We start from the raw sequence: 20,354 nt of genomic DNA, 5'->3' as shown, positions 1-20,354 counted from the left end.
TATTTTAACCTTTTCTAATGCACAGGGAGTTAGTGTACTTGCCTCATAGCAAGATTATCATGGGTTCATACACTGTGTGGCGTGCAGTGTCCATCCATCCACAAGACAGACAACCACACACTCACGTTCATGTTTAAAGGCAATTGACGGACACTGATTAACCTCAAATAGATGTTTTTATACTCTGAAAAGAAAGCAGCGTGTCCAGAGGAAAGTCACACACGGGAAGAACATACAAACTCCACACAGAAGCATTTGAACCCATCACATTCTCACTGAAGGCAGAGCATCTGTCCTGTTGAGCAGCAAGGAGAATTTCAATTTTCTTTAGAACAAAATATCTAATCAAAGTCAAGCGCAGCATATTTAAAGGATAAAACTAGAAACAACCATGAAACATCAAAGATTTACCCATATTAAAGATGTTAATATATCCACTTGCAACACTATTCTACAGCAGGGCTGACGTTTATTTTGAAGGAAACCAGAAATGACGCCATTGAGTGTGCTTACATTGGTAGTACAGTCTGTCTTTTTTCTGCTATCAACTTTAACAAAAACTTGAGGAAATGTCACATTGACAGCAGATATTGTGAGCTGAAGTTTGAAGGAAATTCACGATTTAGGGCACAAACGAGCAGACGTCAGTTTGATACTAAACGAGCGCTGATGAGTTAGCAAGCTAGGTGGCTAAGGCAAGTGGTGTTTCAGATAAAATGGTATCCTTGTTACCCGGTGACCGACTTCCTGTCGCGTCTGGTCAGTAGCGTTGATGCTACGGGAAGTCAGTCACCAGTTCACAGTGTGACCAGTTAATCCAAAACAGCGGTGGCTCGTCGTTCCAACCGAGGAGCGCGTCTCTTTCCTCCCGGAGAGGACAGTCAAAATGTGGGTGGAGGGAAGGGAGGAACCGGTCCACCTCACCCCGGGAAGCAGCTCCTCTCTACGGGGAACTAACGAACAGAGGAGGGAGAGCCGCGCGTTGTCATGTTATGTTTTAGGAGGGAAATCTGTTCTGCAGATGTTTGGAGTCTGTCTCAGTTTGTGACCCTGCTCACCCGACAGAACCGTCGAGTTGTGCCCAGAAAAACTGCTTCCGCTTTAAACACAGAGAAAATACATGAATTAAAAGACTTAATCTATTCTGTAACACTTCTCTGAAATTAGACACCCAACATCAATAGGATACACGCAATTTTCACATGCATATTTAGTTTTTCCTCAATAAAAATATGACTTTATTTTGGTGAGCCAGAAAAAAGGACCTTTTTTTCCCCTCTTCATTAGACTCTTAATTAAGACTAATTAAGACACTCTGATAGGAAATCTGTCCTTCTAGAAAGTTGCAAAGCAGCAATTTCAATAATTAATGTAAATTCTACCAATCTGTGAATTTTGCATAACCTTGCCATTATGTCAAGTTATGGTGATCGGACAAAATTGCAAGTTCATAAAGAATTCTTTGTACTATCTTCGTCTCACTTATTATCCACTAACCCCAAGCTGTGCAGTAGAAAACTACCACCTCTATTCCTGGTCCTGCTAAGGTTTTTTCCATTTTGGTTTTTCATTTGCACTGTCTCCCTTCCTTGTCCATGCTTGATCGTTTGATTTTTTTCCATGCAAAAATTGCCATGAGATGTCTAATTTGATATAAATTGAACCTGCACTCATCGCTGCAATTTTCTACTCCAGCTTGATGCACCAAACTGAAGAGTATGTGATGGTTCTCTCGGTTTACCCAGATCTCTCACACTCCACCGCTGTAGACACAGGCGCAACTTTTACCTAAGTAGTCTCAGAAGTGAATATCAACTGCTGGGTTATCTAATAGAGACAAATCTGATTATCCGGCTTCAGACAGACAAGCGCAGGCAATATTTAAACCGCATTATACAGTCTGTGGTCCAAACCCAAAGGAATACTTGATTTCTGGCATATGTGGTTGTCTACCTCCCCAGCCGTGGTATCATCCATTGTAGGAATGAAAGGCTGGCCGGCCAACCTCCTTCCTCATGTGGGTCGATACATCAGCAGGGCCTTCAGGCGGAAATGACACACTGCGGGTGTACAATGACTGCTGAAGTTATTGTAAGTCATGATGCTTTCCTCCATCTGCAGGTATTTTTTTTTCACATACCTGCTCTATCTGTGATATCTGCAATATGACTGACATGTCGAAATGATCGACAGGTTACACTGACGTGCTTTTATCAAACCACAATATCCATAATGTTGCCAAATTCATTGACTTTATGGCACTCAGAAGTATTCAAATACAGATGTTAAATGCTCGTGCTGTCTGCCCACCGCTCGGTGGGGAGCGCCGAGCGCACCCTTTCCTTACCCTCCAGCCTCGCTTCTCCGAGGGGGCGCAGGGGAGTTTCATGATGCCGGGATCATGCTGGCATTGAGATGCGGTTATGCTCTACAGTTCGCATGTTGCCCGCCTCCTTTCAACGGAATCCTCCGCAAGCGGCTCTCATGCCATTCGGGGGTGGCTGCTCTGGAGGAGGAGGTGTCCTCACTCCTACGCCGGGGCGCAATAAGGGAGTTGAGTGTAGAGGAGGCGCACTCGGGTTTCTACTCCCCTTATTTGTTGGTTCCCAAGAAAAAAGGTGGAGTGAGACCCATTCTGGACCTGCGGGTCCTGAACACTCATGTTGCCACCAGGAGGTTCCGCATGCTGACGGTCAGGCACCTCCTGGAGAGCATCCGGCCCGGGGACTGGATGACATCAGTCGATCTCACAGACACTTATTTTCACATCCCCATTCTGAGGAGGCACAGGAAGTTCCTCAGATTCGCCGTGGGAGATTGGTGTTTTCAATACAACCCTCTCCCCTTCGGCTACTCTCTCGCTCAGCGCACCTTCACCAAGTGTGTCGAGGCCGCGCTGGAGCCTGTCTGTCATTGAGGTCTGAGGATCCTCACCTACATCGATGACTGGCCGTGGAGCACACGGCTCTGGTCCTGCACCACATCGAACTTCTTGGGTTCGTGGTGAACAGAAACAAGAGCGCTCGTTCCAGCTCAGCAGATAGCGTATCTGGGCCTGGAGCTGGATGACCTCACCATGACGGCTTACCTTTCTGAGGGGAGGCGAGCCTCTCTCCTGTCACTCCTGAGGTCCCTGATCGCATTGCTTGCGGTTCAGGTCCACCGGGTCAGGACCGTTCTGGGGATGATGGCTGCGGCCCACCCCGTGGTTCACTTGGACCTTCTGGACATGCGCAGGCTCCAGCGATGGTTCAGTTGCCTCCGCCTTTTGGGGATGTGGGACAGGCTCAGGAAGGTCTCGGTCCCGCCCCAGGCATGAGAGGATCTCCTGTTCTGGCTGGATCCGGTTCTCGTCCAGCAGGGAGTCCCCATGGGCTGCGTCCCGCATCACGTTGAGGTGTTCACGGATGCGTCTCTCACAGGTTGGGGAGGCACACTAGGCCACCTCGCGTTAGGCGGTGCCTTGGACTCCACGCCCATCCACATCAACGTGCTGGAAATGACTGCGGTGCAGGACGTGCTGTTCCATTTCCAGCCCAGGCTGCGGGGTAGTCCTGTGTTGGTCAGGTCAGACAACACCACAGTGGTGGCTTATCTGAACAGACAGGGGGGGACGAGATCTCCCTCCCTGCATCGCAAAGCGGTGGAGATCCTGTTGTGGGTGGACCGGCACCTGTCCTCTCTCAAAGCTCCACACGTGCTCGGGGTTCTCAACGTTGGCGCGGACAGAATGTCTCAGGGAGGCCCACAACCCGACGAGTGGAGCCTGAGCCCGAGTGGTATCCCAAATCTGGTGCAGGTTCAGCCCCCACACAGCAAACCTTTTTGCCAGTGTAGAGAACGCACTGTGCCCACTTTAGTTCTAGCTCAGGTCATCAGACGAACCCCCTCTCGGGGTGGACGCTTTCGCTCACAGAGTCTAGCCTCCGGGCTTCCTGTATGCCTTTCTTCCGACCCGCCTCTTGACTCCGTTGCTGCGCAGGGTGAGGGTGCAGGGCCTCCACGTGCTAGTGGTGGCCCCGGACACCCCGAGCACCAGGTGGTTCCCGGACTCGGTTCAGCTGGCTGTCGGGGATCCTTGGCCGATCCTCGACGAATCTGACGCCTTGCTGCAGGCAGGGGGCACCCTCCGGTCCCACCCCATCCTGGGCAGGAGACTCTTGGCCTGGATGCTGAGAGGGTGAGACTAGTTGGACTAGATCTCCCCCCCGGCTGCGGTGTCCACCATTCAGAGTGCCAGGGCCCCCTCCACTGTCAAGGCTTACAGGTCTCTGTGGCACCTCTTTGCGTAGTGGTGCTTGGAGAGGGGTCTGAACCCTGTCTCCTGCACCGTCGGTGGGGTGCTGGAATTTCTACAGGCTTTGCTGGATAGCGGCCGCACTACATCCACTCTTGCGGTGTTTGTGTCGGCCATCACGACGAGCCATGAATGATTTGGCCATTTTTCGGAGTGCAGTCACCCACTGGTGAAGCGGTTTCTGCGAGGGGCGTGTCGACTGAGGCCTGTAGTTCCCCCGTGGGACCTCCACGCTGTGCTGGACGGTCTGAGGGGACCCCCTTTCGAGCCTTTGGAGCAAGCGTATTTCTGCTTTCTCTCCTTCAAGGCTGTCCTCCTTTTGGTGCTGGCGTCTGCCAAGAGGGTTAGGGATCTCTGCGCCCTGTCGGTCCACCCTTCCTGCATGGCCTTCAGTCAGGACAGGTTCACCTTTGGCCTAACCCGGCTTTTCATCCCAAGGTGATCACTTCAGACTTTTGGTCGAGAGTGATCCGGATCAGGGCACTTTGCTCCTCACCTGGTTTATCAGTGGACGACCCTTGGCTGCGGTTGTTGTGTTCAGTCAGGGCTCTGCGTTGCTACATTGAGCGCACGGCTGGTTTTCACACTACGGGCCAGCTGTTTGTGCGGTTTGGTCAGTGGCACTATTGCGACTGCCTATGAGGCACGGAACCGCCCGCCGCCCGCGGTAATTCGCGCTCATTCTACGCGGGGCGTTGCCGCTTCTGCGGCTCTGGGCAGAGGTGTCACGGTGGGTGACATCTGCCAGGCCGCCTCTTGGGCCTCTGCCCCCTGATTTGTGCACTCCTATCTGATGGATATGTGCGCAGACTCTGGCCATGTCAGTTTTCAGCAAGAACAGGAGTTCTGTCGCTTAACTGTGTTGGTTCTTGATAAGGCCGGCTACTGCTTCCCTGGTGGGATTCAGGACTTGTGTGGTCCTTTTGCCTGCCGTTGTGACTCTGAGTGTCCTGGCCGGCATATGTGTGCCGTTGTGTTACGGTGCTTATCAGACACGTCTGCGGTAGGTGCCTCGGTGCGAGGCTGCTTGCTGCTGGTGTCTCAGGGGTTTGGTGTGGCGGTACTGGGCTTATGGCCTGCCTGCTTCCGCCAATCTTGTCAGCCTTTCCAGTTGGGGTTACATTTATCCTCGCCTTGGTAGTGTACCAATAGTGAAACCCGTAGGTGGGCTAAGCATCACACGAAGTAGAAATTACAGTTACTAAACGTAACTTCAGTTCTACGAATGTGTGCGTGCCAACCTACCTGCGATCCCAGCTAGCCTGCTTCTGTTTCTCCTAGGCTGTTCAGAAGAAGGAAGTTGGGCGAGCGCGCCACGGAGAGTGTCAATAGCGAAGCCCGTAGGTGGTCACGCACACACTCGTAGAACTGTAGTTACGTTTAGTAACTATGTCTGTTGTGATTTATGAAGACACTGTTGTGCATAATTCAATTAGTGCTTCATGTGTCAGATGGAGGTTGATGGTAAATAAGTAAATTAGTTAGTTTGTTCTGAAAAGTGGCCATAAAGAACTTTACTATCAACAAGGTAACATGATGTTGATGTTCAGTAATGTTTGTTCTTGTATCGATGTACAGTTAATATTTTAATATATTTCTTGAATGGTGCCAGAGCATCTTTACCAGGTCAGAGACATGTAAATATGTGTAGACGTGGTACATTAGCTTCATTAGTCTGGTGTGTGTCTACAGTGCAAAAGAAATTGAGGTGTAGGGCTGAATAAGTTCTTCAGACTCCTTTTACAACATGTGAGCATGCAAACTGCACTTATCAAAGACAGATTCTTCAAGATTTGTTTTTTTTTTTTTTTGTTTATTTTATTTTATTTTTTTTTTACATTTTCTTAATGCAGATATCAGGAAAACAATCAATATTTACAGATTTTTGGCTGCTGCTTGGGGCCTGGGGGGGTGCTGCTGCTGGGGGCGTGAGGGGCCTGAGGGGGGCTGCTGCTGGGGGCCTGAGGGGCCAGAGAGGGGCTGCTGTTGGGGGCCTGTGGAAGGCTGCTGCTGGGGGCCTGAGGGAGGCTGCTGCTGGGGGCCTGAGGGAGGCTGCTGCTGGGGACCTGAGGGGCCTGAGGGAGACTGCTGTTGGGGGCCTGAGGGGCCTGAGCGGGGCTGCTGCTGGGGGCCTGAGAGGGGCTGCTGTTGGGGGCCGGAGGGGCCTGAGTGGGGCTGCTGTTGGGGGCCTGAGAGAGGCTGCTGCTGGGGGCCTGAGGGGCCTGAGAGGGGCTGCGGGTGGGGGCCTGAGAGAGGCTGCTGCTGGGGGCCTGAGGGAGGCTGCTGCTGGGGGCATGAGGGGCCTGAGTGGGGCTGCTGCTGGGGGCCTGAGGGGCCTGAGTGGGGCTGCTGGTGGGGGCCTGAGGGAGGGTGCTGCTGGGGGCCTGTGGGAGGCTGCTGCTGGGGCCTGAGGAGGGCTGCTGCTGGGCGCCTGAGAGGCGCTGCTGCTGGGGGCCTGAGAGAGGCTGCTACGGGGAGCCTGAGAGAGGCTGCTACTGGGGGCCTGTGGGAGGCTGCTGCTGGGGCCTGAGGAGGGCTGCTGCTGGGGACCTGAGGGGCCTGAGGGAGACTGCTGTTGGGGGCCTGAGGCAGTGGGGCTGCTGCTGGGGGCCTGAGAGGGGCTGCTGTTTGGGGCCTGAGAGAGGCTGCTGCTGGGGGCCTGAGAGAGGCTGCTGCTGGGGGCTTGAGGGAGGCTGCTGCTGGGTGCATGAGGGGCCTGAGTGGGGCTGCTGCTGGGGGCCTGAGGGGCCTGAGTGGGGCTGCTGCTGGGCACCTGAGGGGCCTGAGTGGGGCTGCTGCTGGTCGCCTGAGAGGGGCTGCTGGTGGGGGCCTGAGAGAGGCTGCTGCTGGGGGCCTGAGGGAGGCTGCTGCTGGGGGCATGAGGGGCCTGAGTGGGGCTGCTGCTGGGGGCCTGAGGGGCCTGATTGGGGCTGCTGCTGGGGGCCTGAGGGGCCTGAGTGGGGCTGCTGCTGGGCGCCTGAGGGGCCTGAGTGGGGCTGCTGCTGGGGGCCTGAGGGGCCTGAGAGGGGCTGCTGCTGGGGGCCTGAGAGAGGCCGCTGCTGGGGGCCTGAGGGAGGCTGCTGCTGGGGGCATGAGGGGCCTGAGTGGGGCTGCTGCTGGGGGCCTGAGGGGCCTGAGAGGGGTTGCTGGTGGGGGCCTGAGAGAGGCTGCTGCTGGGGCCTGAGGGAGGCTGCTGCTGGGGGCATGAGGGGCCTGAGTGGGGCTGCTGCTGGGGCCTGACGGGCCTGAGTGGGGCTGCTGCTGGGGGCCTGAGGGGCCTGAGTGGGGCTGCTGCTGGGGCCTGAGGGAGGCTGCTACTGGGAGCCCAAGGGGCCGGAGGGCGGCTGCTGCTGGGGGCCTGAGGGAGGCGCTGCTGGGGGCCTGTGGGAGGCTGCTGCTGGGGGCCTGAGAGAGGCTGCTGCTGGGGGCCTGAGAGAGGCTGCTGCGGGGGGCCTGAGAGAGGCTGCTGCTGGGGGCCCGAGGGAGGCTGCTACTGGGGGCCTGAGAGGGGCTGCTGGTGGGGGCCTGAGAGAGGCTGCTGCTGTGGGCATGAGGGGCCTGAGTGGAACTGCTGCTGGGGACCTGAGGGGCCTGAGTGGGGCTGCTGCTGGGGGCCTGAGGGGCCTGAGTGGGGCTGCTGCTGGGGCCTGAGGGAGGCTGCTACTGGGGGCCCGAGGGGCCGGAGGGCGGCTGCTGCTAGGGGCCTGAGGGAGGCTGCTGCTGGGGGCCTGTGGGAGGCTGCTGCTGGGGCCTGAGGGGCCTGAGAGGGGCTGCTGGTGGGGACTGGAGAGCGGCTGCTGCTGGGGGCCTGAGGGAGGCTGGTACTCGGGGCCTGACAGGGGCTGCTGCTGGAGGCCTGAGGGGCCTGAGAGGGACTGCTGGTGGGGGCCGGAGGGCGGCTGTTGCTGGGGGCCTGAGAGAGGCTGCTACTGGGGGCCTGAGGGGCCTGAGAGGGGCTGCTGGTGGGGACTGGAGAGCGGCTGCTGCTGGGGGCCTGAGAGAGGCTGCTGCTGGGGGCCTGAGGGAGGCTGCTACTGGGGACCTGAGGGAGGCTGCTGCTGGGGGCCTGAGAGAGGCTGCTGCTGGGGGCCTGAGAGAGGCTGCTGCTGGGGGCCTGAGGGAGGCTGCTGCTGGGGGCCTGAGGGAGGCTGCTAGTGGGGGCCTGAGGGGCCTGAGAGGGGCTGCTGGTGGGGGCCTGAGAGGGGCTGCTGCTGGGGGCCTGAGGGAGGCTGCTGCTGGGGGCCCGACGTGCTGGAGGGCGGCTGCTGCTGGGGGCCTGAGGGAGGCTGCTGCTGGGGGCCTGAGAGAGGCTGCTACTGGAGGCCTGAGAGGGGCTGTTGGTGGGGGCCTGATGGAGGCTGCTGTTGGGGGCCTGAGGGGCGCTGCTGCTGGGGGCCTGAGGGAGGCTGCTACTGGGGGCCCGAGGGGCCGGAGGGCGGCTGCTGCTGGGGGCCTGAGGGAGGCTGCTGCTGGGGGCTTGAGAGAGGCTGCTACTGGAGGCCTGAGAGGGGCTGTTGCCGGGGCCCTGATGGAGGCTGCTGTTGGGGGTCTGACGGGCGCTGCTGCTGGGGGCCTGATGGAGGCTGCTACTGGGGGCCTGAGGGAGGCTGCTACTGGGGGCCTGAGAGGGGCTGCTGGTGGGGGCCTGATGGAGGCTGCTGCTGGGGGCTGAGGGGGGCTGCTGCTGCGCACCTGAGAGGGGCTGCTACTGGGGGCCTGAGGGAGGCTGGTACTCGGGGCCTGACAGGGGCTGCTGCTGGGGGCCTGAGGGAGGCTGTTACTCGGGGCCTGAGAGGGGCTGCTGCTGGGGGCCTGATGGAGGCTGCTACTGGGGGCCTGAGAGAGGCTGCTGTTGGGGGCCTGAGAGAGGCTGCTGTTGGAGGCCTGAGAGAGGCTGCTGCTGGGGGCTTGAGGGAGGCTGCTACTGGGGGCCTGAGGGGCCTGAGAGGGGCTGCTACTGGGGGCCTGAGAGAGGCTGCTGCTGGGGGCCTGAGGGAGGCTGCTGCTAGGGGACTGAGGTGCCTGAGTGGTGCTGCTACTGAGGGCCTGAGGAGGGATGCTGCTGGGGGCCTGAGGGGGGCTGCTGCTGGGGGCTGAGGGGCCTGAGAGGCCTGAGTGGTGCTGCTGCTGAGGGCCTGAGGAGGGATGCTGCTGGGGGCCTGAGGGGGGCTGCTGCTGGGGGCTGAGGGGCCTGAGAGGCCTGAGGGGGGCTGCTGCTATGGGGATGAGGGACCTGAAGGGGGCTGCTGCTCGGGGCCTGGGTAGGGTTACTGCTGGGGGCATGGGCGGGTCTTCTGGTGGGGGCACATGTAGGGCTTAAACCCTGGGCGCATACGGGGCTGCTTCCGGGAATGTGCGTGTGGCCCCAGCTCGGGACGAACAGGATTTTTCTGCTGGGCGTCTGGTGGGGGCTCCTGCTGGGGGCCCGGGTGGAGCTTCTGGTGGGGATGAATGTAGACCTCGTACCCTGGGCGCACACAGGGCTCTCGCCGGGAATGTTGCTGGGGCCCTGAATGTGGCTGCTGCTGGGGCCCTGGGTGGGGTTTCTGCTGGGGACCTGGTAATAAAGGTGATAAGAATGATTTTTGAAATTACAGACCCGTGGCTTTGATCCAATTTGCATTTTACAGAAACGTGCTCTTTGTGTTGTAAATGGAAGTGGATACAGAGCTCATACAAATCCAATTTTTATACAATTAGGAACATTAAAATTTAATGAATTGGTTGAATTTAACGTTCTCAAATGTATATATAAAGCTCACCAGAAAATATTACCAGAAAATCTGCAAAACAGATTCAAAAAGAGGGAAAGTAAGTAGAATTTAAGAGGAACAGATTTTTTTTGCAAACCAAAGTTTAGAACCAAACCAAAGGAAAGGTTTATCTCAGTCCAGGGTGTTCATCTATGGAATAGCCTTGAGTGTGAAATCAAAACCTCAAAATCCATCCATTGTTTTAAAAAGAGCGTGAAACTGGCTTTGATGAACAGATACAAAGCCGCCATGTAGGATGACTTTGAAATTTGTGTTGTATGAAGACAACTTGTTTCTTTGTTATGTATTGTATGCAGCGCGCACACGGGAAGTGTAAAGGATTCTGAACTGATGAGGGGCAGATATTATAAGCTTTTGCTTCTTTCTGTACCTTTTCATTCAGCATATCTGTGATGAAGTATGTAGATGCAAGTATGTTGCATTCACCTTTTGTTTTATTTCAATGCATGAAATAAATAAATCAAATCAAAATCAAAAAATCAAACCTGGGCGGGGCTTCTGCTGGGGGCAAACATAGAGCTTGTACCCCGGGCGCACGCGGGGCTCTCGCCGGGAATGTGGCTGGGGCCCCTGCGGGTGGGGCTGCTGCTGGGGACCTGGTAATAAAGGTAATAAAAATGTTTTTTTTTTTTTCAAATTACAGACCCGTGGCTTTGCTATCACAATTTTCAAAGGTATTAGAGAAATTGTGATTACAATTAATAAATTTATTGAAAAATACAAAAATTTAAGTCACATCCAGTATGGTTTTCATGCAGATCATTCAACTGCAACAGCATTAATGGAGCTGACTGAAGAAATCACCAATGCTATGGACAATAACAATTTTTAGTAAGCATCTTTGCCGATCTTCAGAAAGCATTAGATACATTAGACCATGAGATACTTCTGCAAAAATTATAGAAATATGGCATCAGAGGGGTCGCACTTCAATGGGTCACAAGTTACCTAAAAGATCGAAGTCAGTTTGTGGATCTTAATGACACAAAATCTAACTTTTGCAATATAACTTGAGGGGCACCCAGGGATCAGTCCTCTGACCAATTCTCTTTCTCCTCTCTGTGAATGATCTTGTGTCTGTTTCAAATGTACTAAAAGGTATTTTATTTGCAGACGATACCACATTGTCTTACACGCGAAAAAAACCTAAATGAGGTGTTACAAACAGCGGAAAATGAGTTTCAGAACATATTACACTGGTTTAATGCTAACAAACTATCCATACACATTAACAAGACAAAATGTATGGTCTTTACTTGTAAAGATAAAGATATTGGTGCAAGACTTTCTATTCAAGGGTTAGAGATCGAACGAGTGCATGAAATCAAGTTTTTAGGTGTTTTAATTGATGAACATTTAACATGGAAATCACACATAGAACATGTTAAAACAAAATTATCCCAAACTATTGCTGTATTACACAAGGTTAAAGAGTTTCTCAATAAGAATGCTTTGTTACTGTCGTAAAATTTCTTAATAATTCCACATTTGACTTATTGTATTGAAGTGTGGGGAAATGCTTGTAAAACCTACATTGCTCCAATTTGCATTTTATAGAAACGAGCTCTTCATGTTGTAAATGGAAGTGGATACAGAGCTCATACAAATCCAATTTTTATACAATTAGGAACATAAAAATTTAATGAATTGGTTGAATTTAACGTTCTCAAATGTATGTATAAAGCTCACCAGAAAATATTACCAGAAAATCTGCAAAACAGATTCAAAAAGAGGGAAAGTAAGTAGAATTTAAGAGGAACAGATTTTTTTTGCAAACCAAAGTTTAGAACCAAACCAAAGGAAAGGTTTATCTCAGTCCAGGGTGTTCATCTATGGAATAGCCTTGAGTGTGAAATCAAAACCTCAAAATCCATCCATTGTTTTAAAAAGAGCGTGAAACTGGCTTTGATGAATAGATAACAAAGCCGCCATGTAGGATGACTTTGAAATTTGTGTTGTATGAAGACAACTTGTTTCTTTGTTATGTATTGTATGCAGCGCGCACACGGGAAGTGTAAAGGATTCTGAACTGATGAGGGGCAGATATTATAAGCTTTTGCTTCTTTCTGTACCTTTTCATTCAACATATCTGTGCTGAAGTATGTAGATGCAAGTATGTTGCATTCACCTTTTGTTTTATTTCAATGAATGAAATAAATAAATCAAATCAAAATCAAAAAATCAAACCTGAGCGGGGCTTCTGCTGGGGGCAAACATAGAGCTCGTACCCCGGGCGCACGCGGGGCTCTCGCCGGGAATGTGCCCGGGGCCCCTGCGGGTGGGGCTGCTGCTGGGGCCCTGGGTGGGGCTCCTGCTGGAGGCTTGCAGGAAGCTCCTGCAGGGGGCTCGGCTGGCGCATCTGTCGGGGGGGACAGTAGGGCTCATATCCTGGGCGCACGTTTGACTTTCGCCGGTTTCGCCCAATCGGTCCAAGCTGGTTCATCTTGGAGGATTGCTGTAAATACATTAAATACATTTAATTTTATTTATTCTTTTCCAGGGGAATGCATGGGGAAAAAAATCAATAAATGGATACAATTTATAAAAACACAAAATACACACATCCCATGTACAAGAACGGGAGTAGGATGAAGAATAAGTCTTTTTAACTCTTACACCAGTTTTTTTTCCAAACTCAAACAGGAAAACAACAACAAAAAAACATCAGATGGTCACAATCAATCTACAGATCAGTCACATCATTATTATTGCTCCTTTGCATAAATGTTAAATATTTTTTCTTTAAACGTAACAATGTTCAAACTGCAAGATGTTTGAACATTGTTTCACATCTTTTTCAAACGAATTTCATTTTCCCACACCCGCGACAAATACACACATTCCTTTAAGAGTCCTTCTTGCAGAATTATGTTTAAAATCAAGATTTCTTCTACTTGTTTCACTATTCAAAGTAAAAAGTGTTTGGAAACCACAAGGTAGCAGGCATCTTTTTGCTTTATACATGACTATTAATGTTTGTAAAACAATTAAATCCTTCAATTTTAATAGTCCTGACTTCAGAAATAGTTTTGTTGTATGCTCTTATGAAGCGGCCTTATTAATTATTCTAAGAACCCTCTTTTGTAAAATAACTAAGGGTAAGAGATGAGCAGGATATGAATTACCCCAAACCTCCAAACAATATATCAAATACGGTAAAATTAAAGAACAGTATAATATTCTCAGTGCATTATAATTTAACAAATGCTTAACTTTACTCATCACACCTATATTTCTACATATTTTCTTCTTTACATGTCCAATATGTGACTTCCATTTCAACTTTTTGTCGATGAATACTCCTAAAAACTTAAATTCAGACACTCTTTCTGTACAATGTCCATTTAAATACATCGGTTGTTTTCACAAATGTCCAAATACACCTGCCTCACACATACAAATCTGCTAAATCTAACAATATGAGCAAAATGAAACAGTAAAAGCCATTAAAGTTGTTGTGGATTGTTGCCAATTCACAAAACATTGGTGTAAAACACTTTTGTTTTATATTTCCAGTAATAATGTGAAACATTAGGTTATTATTAACACAACAGGTGCTGTAGGCAGGATTCGGCATCTCTGCCATCTTGCTTTGGTTTACCTAAGCAAGATGGCGATTTGACCCATTTACGATGGCCATTTGAAACCCAGCACAGCCAATCCTGTCCTGTTTTCTCTGACATCACGCCCTTACGCAAGTTAAGCCCCTCACACAAGAACGTGCGACAAACGCCCCTCGACCAATCACGGTTAGAGCCTCATGGGCTCTTCTGATTAGTCAAAGATACCTGGAGCTGTCGAGATTCCTTTTCAGCTCAGAACAGAGACAGATGGAAACGCTGCGCCCTCGCGGTAGTGCAGTTATGCTGCACTCCTAAAGGATTATCAATGGATACTCTGACATTTAATCCAAAGAAAACACAGAAAAATTAGCATTGACTAGCAAAATCCTGCCTACAGCACCTTTAAAGGGCAAATTCACATGCAAAATTCACTTTTTGTATGTTTTAACCTTGTTATATAGTTATATACTCACCCCCAAAGTGTTTTTTTTTTCCTTCGTGCCTGTGTGTTTGAGCTTTCCTCGTGTTTCTGCTGCTCAGAGAGGCAGCCCCTCCCCTCCCCAAAACGCTCTGTTTCCCACGTTCACGTCACACGGTGAAGATGGCTCCCCTGAGCCCCCCTTCCGCAGGCCCTCGGCAATCAGCGTTGCTGCTTTTTGCATCTCCGATTACGGAGATAAACTTTAACCATTGCCTGAAAGCAACAATTAAGCAAGCGCTTGGCGAGTTTCTAACAGGAAAAGACGTTTTCACGTGTCTTTGCTTGTAAAGAAGCTAGAGATAAAGAGCTAAAACTAGCCAGCGTATTTGTTTTGAAGTGCTGATTGGCTAAAATATGCTGTCAGTCAAAGTCCACAGGAAGAGAGGCGGGATTATCAGTGAAACAGAGCGTTTTCTCTTCTGGGTTTCAGAATTAGCCCCAGAAAATCTTTTATTTCACACAAAATGACTTTTCCTTAGAGCGAAAAATAAACTATCACCATGTTAATGCCATTTCTCGGGTTTGAACTAGCTAAAAAAGCATGATACAGCCCCTTTAAAGACAAGGTTCTTACATTTCTCAGTGACCAGTTGGTCCTGAAGGGCTGTCCTCCGTCGAACGACCTGGCCAGCTTAAATTCAGCAAGAATTTGAAGTCAAAATTCAGCTCAGCAACCACGGGTGGATGATAATTCTGCACAGGAAGATGCTCCGTCTGCACCGGACGTCACAAAAGTTTAAAATGAAATCCAGTTCAGACTGGCTGCAGGCAGAGCTCTGGTGATCAAAGCATCAAAGAGTTACCATAGAAACGGAGTCAGACTCCAGTCACATGACTGGGAATCGAGTCAAACTCGGTTCATGATTCTTGAACCGAGTCACAATTCATGAATCATGAATTTGATGATTCTCCATTTGGCTTGATTATCATTATTATTATTTTTTTAACTTACAACTTTGACTTGGACTTGACCAGCAAAGACTGGAGACTGCTTTCACCCAAACACAGATTGAAAAAGAAAACTATGTGAACGTGTGTGTGTGTGATGTGCGCGTGCATGCACGATACAACTGGATGTACTGCAACTCTGCAATAAAGTGGTTTATTAAGTCCAGCATGTTCTGACATTCAGCGAGCATTAAACCCACCGCCCGACCCGGGCTACGGCCGGGTTGTAACCCGGCGGGCACGCGGAGTGACGGCAGGGCGGGACGCAGCGCGGATCGGTCCGGTTCCGAGGTCACGTTCCGGGGTCAGGCCGAGCCGAGGAACCCCGCACCGCACCCCCTCCCCGCCTGCTACCCCGGTGACGGCCGTGAGAGAGTCTCCAGCAGACGAGGTGAGGAACCGGAGGCTGCAGCCGGAGGTGGAGGCTGTGGACTCTGGTCCTGGTTCTTCAAGAGGAGGAGCTGAGAGCAGTGGCGGTTCTCGCTGCTTCGTCCTGGGCCGGAGCATCCCGAGCTGCTTTGCGAGGTGGGGAGGGTGGGGTGGTTATCACTATGGGACTTTTAATTCTAAAAAAAAAAAAAAAAAAAAAAAAAAAAAAAGTTAATTATGCTTTAAAATGACCATTAAAGGTGCATTGAGGAGTTTGCACGTTTTATGCGAAACAGCGCCCCCTGCAGGCCTTGGGCGTAACGCAGCTTAGTGAAAAACTCGTCCCTGTGGCTCGCGTGCACGGAAGAGGGGGACTCCTTCTTCGCTCGTTTAGAAGCGCTCAAGTAAGATTTAAGTTTCTTTGCCTGGTGGAGTCTGTGTGGAGCTGTGGCAGTGCTAGAAGCCAGTCTGTTCTTACTTTCTGGAAGCTCCTGCTCAGCTGTTGCTCACTAAGCATCTGGCGGAGTAATGGCGGACAAATCGAAACCTATCCAGCCGGAGCGCGCATTATGTCATTGCTTTCAAATTCTCACCAAAAAAATGCTGGAGCCGGACCAGCACTGCAACTTTCAAGTGACAATTTAGCGCTGTTAGAGGTACTTGTAATGAATATGTCAGGGCACATTGTACACATCATTAAAAATGTGTAACATGTTTATGGTGGAAAATAAGTATTTTTAAGGTTGTAAAACTCCTTAATGCACCTTTAAAGGACCTGGAATCTTTATTTGGAATTAACCTGCTGGTTTATTCTAATTCATGAGCGGCTTTAATATGTCTAATATGTAAATTAGACATGAATTTTTTCTGCTCATTCTGCACAGGCTTGTTCCCTCCAGATGACTTATTTAACGAGAGCCTCAGTAGACATATATCATGAAAAGAGTGGATGGATTAAAGCATGTCTATGCAGACATAATATACAGCTGTAGCATCAAAGTTAATGGAGAAAGAAAGAGAGAAAGCTCCGGCACCAAGATCTGTTTACTTCCTGTCCCGTGGCTCCTCTCTCTCTCTTTTTTTATTCTTTCTTTTCAAATGAAACCATTTAGAGCAACAGGAACAATCATTATTTCTGATTACATTTCTGTGCACATTGTGGGTGATGCAGGTTGAACCGACGGCACAGATGAGTCATTGTGTTTCATGTATCTCCACACAAACACACACACACACACACACACACACACACACACACACACACACACGCACACACTCCACATCGATGTCCATCACCACAGTGTCCACACCTGCACCAATTTGTGTTACTGTCAGTCTATTGATAACCTCTCCTCCTCTGAATCACTACCAGTGTTTGTTTATTTTTGTTTTGTTTTGTCTCATAATTTCTCTTTCTCATGAGAAATTGTATGCATTACAAGTCTTTATCCCTTTTTTCCATAGATCAGGACTATTCTGTGTGTTTCTCTTCCCCTTTAACGTCTACTTCTAATAACAATATGTAGTTTCGTGAGAAAATTAATACTTATGTATTTCATCAAACATATATGTCAGAGTAAGTTGCAGCTTTGGTTGGTAGAAAGAAATAACCACGGTCCAATAATCAACATAGATTAGAAGATTCTCATCAATATCTGTATGCATTTGTCCAGGTAAAGCTCTTGAAATGCCTCTGAGGGGCTGCCGTCAGGTTGAATGGTCTCTACCAATGACTCTTTTTCACTCTGCTCCTCTGATGAATTAGTCTTTGAACTGTTTGCTCTCAACACCTCTCGGAGTGAGTGCTAAAGAGTGAGTCTGTGTTTGCTTTGTGCAGTATCCTCCCTCCCCTTTAACTACTGAAGGAAGCAGTATGAGGTACGCTAAAAGAGCCTTTGTGCGTCCGAGCAATCTGAGCGTGTGCCACATTCTAAAGGTCCGATCCTGAAACCACAGCATGAACTGGGCCTTCCTGGAGGGCCTCCTCAGCGGGGTGAACAAATATTCCACGGCGTTCGGTCGCATATGGCTCGCCATTGTTTTCATCTTCAGACTCTTGGTGTTTCTGGTGGCTTGCGAAAAGGTCTGGGGCGACGAGCAAAAGGACTTCGACTGCAACACCCGCCAGCCCGGCTGCCACAACGTGTGCTACGATCACTACTACCCCGTCTCCTACACGCGGCTCTGGGCCATCCAGCTGATCTTCGTCACCTGTCCGTCCCTCCTCGTGACCCTCCACGTGTCCTACAGGAAAGACCGGGAACGGAAGCGCCGGCTGAAGCACGGAGAGGACTGCGTGCCTCTGTACGACGACACGGGGAAGAAACGCGGGGGTCTCTGGTGGACCTACTTCTTTAGCCTGCTGTTCAAGATGACGGTGGACGCCGTGTTCATCTTCCTGCTGTTCCACATCTACGAGGCCACCTTCTTCCCACCGGTGGTGAAATGCAGGGAAGAACCGTGTCCTCATGTTGTGGACTGCTACATCGCAAGGTAAGAGGGTCTGAATCAGGGGCGTCAATTACATTTTGGTTCAGGGTTAAACCCCATCTTGAATGGGCTAAACCAGTGCCATAACAGCCTTAAAATTTAAACTTGAAAGTTTTATTTTTGAAGTCGTGTCAAGAATACATGATAAACCAAAGAATTCCTGAAAAAAATGACTACAATCCCAATATGAGGCAAATTTTAATGCAACCTTTTGGTGCAAAATATCGTGAAATGTCCAAAATACTTCTATAGCTGTTGCATTATGCACTGTTGGCCCACAGGCCTTATGTTTGACACCCCAGTTCTAAATGTTCACGCATTGAGGAATCACTATCCTCTGTAAAACATTCCCGTTTGTGTTTCTCAGGCCCACAGAGAAGAAAATATTCACCGTCTTCATGGTGGTGACCAGCTTCGTGTGCATCGTCCTCACACTCTGCGAAATGTTCTACCTGTGTGGGAAAAGGTTCTGGGAGTGCTGCAGGAGGGGTGAACCTCGCTTCGAGAGGGAGAACGCCCGGATGATGACCACGACCAACATGAGCGAGAATGGAAACTACAAAGAGAAGGAAAAGATCTGCTTAACGACAATGTAGACCTACGTAGTTCAGCCCCAGCATGCAGTGTGGTCGATTCACAGGAGAGGAGACAGAAATCACTTCAGGTTAGGAGAATTACAAGAAATCATCTGCAATGTCGTGATTTTGTAGGAAATGTTGTTTACAAAAGGGAATGTACTTACTGTGACACCTTAAATAAAGATTTGATCCAAAAAAGAGTGATTTTGCTCTTCTTGTTTTTCAAGGAATTGAGCTTAGCGCAAAATTAAAAACAACATACACTATAATGTCTAAAATATACATGTTTCTATGTAAGTATTTGCAAGATTTTCTTTACCAAGTCGCAGCCTGTGGAAAAATATCTCATGTCATCCAATTAAACCTTAACACTGAAATATTACAAAAAGTAATAGACAAAAACAGAATGGCACACAATGAAATGACATAGTTACACTACAGGCCCATTTAAGCAACGATTTTAAGAAAAAATGCAAAACTTTCATTGCATTTCAGGTGTCAGAACAACAGCGCTCAAAGTCACTTAAATATGCAACTTTTATAGAATGATTCTCAGTGAGAAAAATGCAAAAATGAAGCATTTTCTCTTGAAATGTACAAAATGAATTTCAGACAAGCCACATCCTGCATTCCTTCTGAATCCAAATAATCGCGATGGAGAGTCGAGCTGTAAAGAAGAGTATCAGATAACTGAGTGTACCAACGAGGCGGTGACTGCAGCACATTCTTACCTGAGTAAATGAACAATCAATATCTCATCTTATATCTCTCCATATCTCTGCGGCGGGTTAGATTAATAGAGCTTGGTCAAACACCAGGGAGGTGTTGGCCTTAATAAGCCCTGATTAACCAAGGCATACAAAGGAAATCTCCACAGCACAGTTGCTCAATATAACTGATAAGAGATATGGTAATCAGAGTGGATAAACATATTTAAAAGCAATGTCTTAATATTTATTCTGCTTGATCACCTTTACTCATCTAGAGAAGTCGAAGCGAATTCTTTTGTCCATCAACGTGATCGTGTGTGTTTGCCGTCTTGAACTTTGATTTATTTATCATTTTCAAAAAGAGTAATCTCAACATTATAAAATTGGCCTTTAAAAAAGTTTTTTTTCAATCTCTTGATCAGAGTATTTTCTTAATTTATCACTGCTTTTCTTTCCAAATCATCTCCTTTTTCTCAGTGTTTCCCAGTTTGCTGTCTGGGATAATGTATGAGTTTGGTGCTAGTGGTTGTTAATGGTTGTTCGAGGTTAATCTGGTTCCCGCTGGGCTTGGTTATATTAGCAAACCCACTGGCGTCTCCTATATTTTTTTTAATGCCAAAAACAGCCTGGATGGTAAATATCTGCATTTATACACCAATCAGACAGAGGCTATGATTACACAATTCCATCATTACTTTGAGGAGAAACGATCCATAAAGTGTATATAATTGACGTCAAGTTATCCATAACTCTGCTCAAACAAAAGGAAATATGCTACAGCAATTTAATACAGAATTTGCACTCCATCCGTTTTGATGACTTGCGTTCAACTCAACTTCTTCTGTTCACCAACAGCAAGACCATCAGACCATGAATGTAGAACTAAAATACAAGTGTTTCTATTTCAGAAATTCCTGATGGATGATCTATTTCAATAATCCAATTTCCCTCTTTATTAATTCCAATCATAAAGTGTTTTTTTTCCCTACGAAGTTGGACATTTAAAGACAGCTTTGAGAGGCTGCCAAAAGTGGCCCCACCTCTAGATTACAGCCAGGAGCTTTTTCTTTCAGCCAGCCAATGTCAGAGTGCCGCTGCAGAGAAAAGGCTGACCGAAGATAACTGCTGGACCAGAGTAAGACTG

General features: G+C 49.2%; 1 protein-coding gene across 1 annotated transcript; it reads left to right on the top strand.

Moving 5' to 3' along the window:
* Positions 1–17,389: 17,389 nt before the first annotated feature.
* Positions 17,390–18,518, top strand: LOC115409844 (gap junction beta-4 protein-like). Its single transcript, XM_030121119.1, has 2 exons — positions 17,390–17,925; positions 18,290–18,518. Exons 1-2 carry the CDS (start codon positions 17,390–17,392, stop codon positions 18,516–18,518), a joined length of 765 nt encoding a protein of 254 aa, XP_029976979.1.
* Positions 18,519–20,354: the final 1,836 nt, after the last annotated feature.

This window comes from Salarias fasciatus, chromosome 22 (assembly GCF_902148845.1).
Source record: "Salarias fasciatus chromosome 22, fSalaFa1.1, whole genome shotgun sequence".
Classification (NCBI taxonomy): domain Eukaryota; kingdom Metazoa; phylum Chordata; class Actinopteri; order Blenniiformes; family Blenniidae; genus Salarias; species Salarias fasciatus.
Note: the sequence above shows the minus strand (reverse complement) of the source record. Positions and strands in the feature narration are given on the sequence as shown.